General features: G+C 49.4%; 1 protein-coding gene across 1 annotated transcript in view; it reads right to left on the reverse strand.

Moving 5' to 3' along the window:
* INSRR (insulin receptor related receptor) overlaps nt 1-6,788 on the reverse strand; it is a 55,632-nt gene that overhangs the window by 45,013 nt on the left and 3,831 nt on the right. The window contains exon 2 of the mRNA XM_018574019.1: nt 351-893. Coding sequence (XP_018429521.1) covers nt 351-893 — 543 coding nt within the window. The remainder of the gene's footprint in view (nt 1-350; nt 894-6,788) is intronic.

Genomic DNA, 6,788 nt, shown 5'->3' on the forward strand with positions numbered 1-6,788 from the left:
GGAGGAGGAGGAGGAGGAGAGCGGGCCACTGTGCACGGGAGGAGGAGGAGGAGAGCGGGCCACTGTGCACGGGAGGAGGAGGAGGAGGAGGAGAGCGGGCCACTGTGCACAGGAGGTGAGTGAGTGAGTGGAATATAATTGCCATGTATTGAGGACTGAGGAGTACATGATATTACTACATCGCACCCGAACCCTGAGCCCATTGCACCCTTTAAACCCTCTTTAAGTTCACCTTTCCCATCGACTTCAGTGAATTTTGCCAAAATTTGCTACAACCTTTGGTAAAATTTGGGTAAATGTAAACTCTCAGGTTCACGGATCCCTTTTGGAGGGACTCCATAATCAGTTACCTTTTTGGCAGTGACGAGATGTCCAGCAGCGAGGTTCCTCCACACCATTGATGACAGTCTTCACACATGAGGAGTCCAGGATCCCGGGACAGACGTCCGTACATTCCTCGATGGGGTTGTTGCCCACAATGTAATTGTTTTCCATGTTCTTAGACAACAGCGACCAGTCAATGGTGAAGATGTGGCAGAGCTCCTGATTCCGCTCAATGCGGACAGCCCCCCGCACTATGTTGGTGAGGCTGCTAAGCCCGATCTCCCTCAGATGCGGCATCTCGAAGATCACCAGGGAGTAATGGAAGAAGAGGTCCGTGCCCCGAATGATGGACAAGTTGGGGAAAAGCTCTTGGAGGCTTTCCAAGCCGTAGACGCGGAAGAGGAGAAGGTACTCGGTGATCATGGTTAAACGGGGGAAGCTTAGGCCTCGGAAGTCCTCAGGCTTGGTGCTGAACATGAGCAGTATCTGGAGGTTGCCTTGGATAACCGTACAGTTCTCCAACTTACGGAGCTGCGACACGTCGTTCCGGATGTCCATGCTGCCGCAAACTGAAGAAGAAGAAAAGACCAATGTTAGGTTGACCATTCTTTTAAAAAGGCATAACAAAAAGGTTGATACAGGTATACTCAGGGCTGGATTTCCCACAAGGCCAACCAAGTCCCGGCCTTGGGGCAGCAGGGGGTAATGGAATTCCTATCCTATCCAATGCTTATGGAATGCAATGGTTTCTTTCTAGTGTGCAGCTATTCTTTAAGATGAAGGTCTGGCTGCTGAAGAGTAGGAGGAGATTATTACTTGTTGAATGACAGGACCACTTCACCCTTCTGCTCCTACAGCAATGCAGGTAGCACAAGGCTCTTCACCTTTAAAGTGCTTATATACACTATGGAGACCCTCAAACCTGGATAGATGGTCCCTACCACCCCAACACAATGCGGACAACCTTCTGCTTTCCAGCTCCCTCGTCAACTCCTCAGATGCTCGCCTCCAGGGCTTCACTAGAGTCTCTCCCATCCTCTGGAACATTTTACCCCAACCTGTCCATCTATTTCCCACTCTGACTGCCTTTAGGCGATCCCTTAAGACTCATCTCTTCAGGGAAGCCTATCCCACCTCAAACTGACCACTCAGCCATTCATCCCCACACAGCTCCCTCCTCATGCATCACTGGCCCCTCCCTTTTAGACTGTAAGCCCTCAGGGGCCGGGCCCTCCTTACCATCTTGTCTTGAATTGTATTGTCTTCCTTATATTGTAAAACGCTGCGCACACTGTTGGCGCTCTATAAATCTTGTATAATAAGAACAATAATATAATAACCACTGAGGAGCTCACAATACATTAAGGGGGGTGAGTTCCAAGTCAAAGATATTCCTTGCATGAAGTCTGTGCCCAGAGGCTCTCAAAGCACATGCAAGAGATTCTAAAGGAAGGTACCCTCAGTAGACAGAAGGATGGCAGATGGGCAAAGTTTAGACCCAATGTCATAGATGTCATGCCTTTGGTAACAAAGGGCAACCAGTTCCAGTTGGGCACACTGAGGAGGGTCTAAAAACTGTGCCAAGGTACTCTTAGTAGACAGAAGGATGGCAGATAGGCAAAGCTTAGACCCAATGTCGTAGATCTCATGCCTATGGAACAAATGGCAACCGGTTTCAGTTGGGCACACTGAGGAGGGTCTAAAAACTGTGCCAAGGTACTCTTAGTAGACAGAAGGATGGCAGTTGGGCAAAGTTTTGACCCAATGTCATTGAGATCATGGTCTATGGGAGGGATGGCCAAACTGCGGCCCTCCAGCTGTGGAACTACGAATCCCATGAGGCTTTGCAAGATTCTTACAGCCACGACTCCCGGAGAGAGATGCTTCATGGGATTTGTAGTTTCACCACAGCCGGAGTTTGGCCATCCCTGGTCTGCGGTAACAAAGCGAGACACATTGGGCACACAGAGGAGGGGTCCACTGGCCAAAAAATCCAAATGCTTTGTTGTCACATCTCTCTTTAACGGTTGGGGCAGCAGAAAGGTTCGATTGGCTCTTGAATAGGACTACTTCATACATGTTCCGTGGATTTGTACACGCAAGACATTAGAAAGGCCTTGGGGGGGGGGGCACAAAAAGGCATTTGATATCTTTGCAAAATACGGCACAAGAAGTCCTAGCCGCGTGTAGTCACAATAAACTTCGATTGCAACACAATTTCGCCACAACAGGTTTGAAGAGATTTGGATATAAACCTGTTGATACAATAAACTACGTTTTTGTTTTTTTAAATCTTTTACATCAGAAACGAGCTGCTAAAGTTGTTGTTTTAGGACATTCGTAACTCCCCGTCCACATGTCTGACGTCTCCTGGGCCATCGTATTGGAAAAACACACACAATATTACACATTTCATATTGCTACAGATCCAAAAACTCTGTTCAGATGAAGCTTGATACGGCGGGACACTCGGCTAAAAAAAACTGTCATTCCTTGCTGTCTCTCCTGGCTGTCATTCCTTGCTGTCTCTCCTGGCTGTCTCTCCTGGCTGTCTCTCCTGGCTGTCATTCCTTGCTGTCTCTCCCGGCTGTCTCTCCCGGCTGTCTCTCCCGGCTGTCTCTCCCGGCTCACCTTGCTGTATTTTGCTAATATATAAAACTAATATTCTTTGATGTAATACATAGCACTACAACCCCCAGTATCCCCAGTGTCAGGGAACTCGGCTCAGCAGACTCAGGCTAATAGGTAATCATGTGTGCACAGCTAAATAAAGGGGCCGCCATTCACACCCTTCCTGATCTACCAGCATCAGCTCTGAGAGCTACTGCTAGATCACCATCTTCCTAATGGGCACCCCTGGTCTCAGCTAATGAAGGTACAGGCAAGTGTCTTCAAACAGCAAAGTATCTGCAGGTCCCACTTCCATCCCGCATCTGAAGGGTCCATTCACTGATCAAACGCTCTGTATAACGCGCGCCCATTGGTGGGAGTTAGGTGGGGGGAGGTTTAATGCGTTCTTACAATAAATGGCACCGATTACTTATTACTTTACTTATTTTTTTTATCTTTATTGAAATGTCACAAAATGACATTTAACTATATAAAAATGACACCTGTCCTACTCGTTTCACCAATACGGTAGGACAGAAGGCGAATGACCTTGTCTATGAGCTAGGACCGTGTTGGGTAGAGTTGCTTCCACCTGGTGTGAATGAGATCTAATAGGTTTAATTTAGGGTTGCACAGATACCAAGTACAGTACTCGGTACAAGTACGAGTACATGTACCGATACTTTTAATTCTCATTTTGGATCGGCATTGCCATGCTAACTATTCCTGTGGGCCCCTGGGTCAGCTCTGTGGCCCCTGGGTCAGCTCTTTATCCAGAATGGTTGTACAGTACAGATACAGCTCATCATCACAGAGCCATTGACTCCAAGCTCTATAATATCAGGCTGTATCTGGGCACCCACCGTTCTGGATGAGCAGTTGGCTCGGGAACATTGGAGGGATGATATGTAGGGTTCCACCTTCTATCCCAAAATGAGGAATAAACATCCATATTTTTATATTGTACTAAAAGGGAGACCTACATTAGGGTGATCATACCCCCCCACCCCCAGCTCTAGAAGGCTCCACCGCTCAACCTCCGACCATGCTGACGTGAAGTCCATCTTGCTGCACCTAGCCTTCATCCTCACCCTGCAGTCATTCAGAGCACAGTCTGGTATAGTAAATGGAGCTACTGGAGGGGGTAGGGCAGTGCAGGGTAGAAGACAGAGACAGGACAGGAGGGCAGTGCAGGGTAGAGGACAGAACAGACAGACAGGAGGGCAGTGCAAGGACAAACAGACAAGAGGGAGGGCAGTGCAAGGACAGACAGACAGGAGGGAGGGCAGAATAGACACATGGAAGGAAGTGCCGTGTAAGGCAGACAGACGGAACGAAAGGACAAATTGGCGGGAGGGCAGAGCAGGACACACGGGAAGGCAGGACAGGGCAGGAGGACAGGGCAGGCGGGAGGGCAGTGCAAGGACAGAGACAGGAGGGAGGGCAGTGCAAGGACAGACAGACAGACAGACAGACAGAAGGGAGGGCCGAACAGACGGAACGAAAAGGACAAATTGGCGGGAGGGCAGGGCACACGGGAGGGAAGGACAGGCGGGAGGTCAGGGCAGGGCACACGGGAGGGCAGGACAGGCGGGAGGGCAGGACAGGGCACACGGAAACATGAGGGAAATAAAAGAGCAAAACAGATAATAAGCAATAGAAACGATACGATAGTTTGAAACATTTGCATCTGAATAATTACATTCAAATAGTCTCCTCCCCGAGCTTGTGTTATATCGCTCGCCTCTCTCTCACTCGTTGGCCATTCACCAGTATGAAAGGTTGGTTTGATTTTCGAATAATAAAAATCAGGTCAAGTCAACTAAAGATTCCAACCCACGAAAAATAGAAATTCCAAAACCGAACATCAAAACTCAAGGAGAACTCTGAATAACATTGGCCAAGTCTCTGATGGCTTCACCTGTTCTTCGGCCATGTTGAGGGGTTTACAAGTCTGACAAAGTGACTGCGGTAGAACCCCTATGGAGCTTATCCTCCATCACAGCAGCTGGTACAGATATAGACACCAGAAGCCGAATCTACAGACGTGGGGAAGTGACATGAAAACAAGGCGTGCCGGCACACGTGTGAGAGAACCTACGAACATCGGAACCAAAGCTCAACATGCCGACCTGGAACACAGGCCAGGATCATTGTCAGGAGCGGGCTCGGCGATCTGCAATACTTCACATGAATGGAGTAGGGATTGTGACACGTGTAGTTGGGTCTGTGTCATTAGTAACATTCAGTCATGGGTCCAGTATGTCTGGAATTTGGGACTGGAAGGCAACCTGTTACTGGTTAACAAGCTGGTGTGAGGACTGGAGACCAAACAAGGTTTGGTCTCCAGTCCCTGTGCCGAGTTCCCGGGTCTGTACACCCACTGTGCCAAAGAGGAGCCCCCACCATCCCTGTGCTGAGTTCCCGGGTCTGTACACCCGCTGTGCCCATTATGAGGAGCTCCCACGATCCCTGTGCTGAGTTCCCGGGTCTGTACACCCACTGTGCCCATTATGAGGGGCCCCCACCATCCCTGTGCTGAATTCCTGGGTCTGTACACCCGCTGTGCCCATTATGAGGAGCTCCCCCCATCCCTGTGCTGAGTTCTTGAGTCTGTACACCCGCTGTGCCCATTATGAGGAGCTCCCACCATCCCTGTGCTGAGTTCCCGGGTCTGTACACACGCTGTGCCCATTATGAGGGGCTCCCCCCATCCCTGTGCTGAGTTCCCGGGTATGTACACCCGCTGTGCCCATTATGAGGGGTTCCCACCATCCCTGTGCTGAGTTCCTGGGAGCTGTGCTACTTTTGGGTGTAGTGTCCCTCTGTTGTTGAAGAATGGTGTCACCCCATCGGACTTGTTCTGTGAGCGGTGACATTGGTCTCCCCCCATCCACGACTTCGGTCAGCCATAATAACATCAATGTGTTTACTGAACAACAGACAGTTGTACAAAGTAGCAAGGCTCGGTTAGCTATACTCCTAAAAGTACATTTACTGTAAACAAAGCATATACCTGGCTGGTGACCCGACACTGAACTTGTTACACCAACCTGTTCCTTTTATCTATATTACACATCGTTCTCCATATTTATACTGATACAGTTGTACCCATAAAAAAAAAAAGAAGAAGTACAACAATCAGCCTGTGAACCTGTTATAATGGGCGAAGCGGAATGCCCGGGGACTGTGGTGGAGAAGACTGATGCTTGGGTGAAGAGGATGCCCAGGGACTCTATAGAGGAATCAGAACCTCCTTCCTCCTGCTGGGGACCCCTCTAGTGATAATAAAGATCTATATAGAGGAATCAGGACCTCCTTCCTCCTGCTGGGGACCCCTCTGATAATAAAGATCTATATAGAGGAATCAGGACCTCCTGAAGAGGCCGATGGTTGGGTGAAGCAGATGCCCAGGGACTCTGGTGGAAGAGGTCAATGGTTGGGTGAAGCGGATACCAGGGGAGTCTGGTGGAAGAGGTCAATGGTTGGGTGAAGCGGATGCCCTGGGGACTCCGGTGGAAGAGGCCGATGGTTGGGTGAAGTGGATGCCCTGGGGACTCCGGTGGAATAGGCCGATGGTTGGGTGCACACTGGTAACAGGTGGACAATCATGGGATTTCATACAACAAATTAAAATATGCAAAAGGTCAATTGAGGCCCGTCTCAATCATCGCTGTAGGCAATGTAGGGCGGTGCTCTTATTCATAATGACCTCCTTTATAATTTGTCCATCATAACAGCCGCCATGCTCACACAGGGAGTGATGGATCACAATACGGCAGTAACATGGAAATCAGGAGGAAACACAATGGGAGATAATGGAAAGTTGTCCTGATCTTCTGCAAGTAACACAC

The sequence above is a fragment of the Nanorana parkeri genome, unplaced genomic scaffold (genome assembly GCF_000935625.1).
Source record: "Nanorana parkeri isolate BGI_ZX_2015 unplaced genomic scaffold, ASM93562v1 scaffold2678, whole genome shotgun sequence".
Lineage (NCBI taxonomy): Eukaryota > Metazoa > Chordata > Amphibia > Anura > Dicroglossidae > Nanorana > Nanorana parkeri.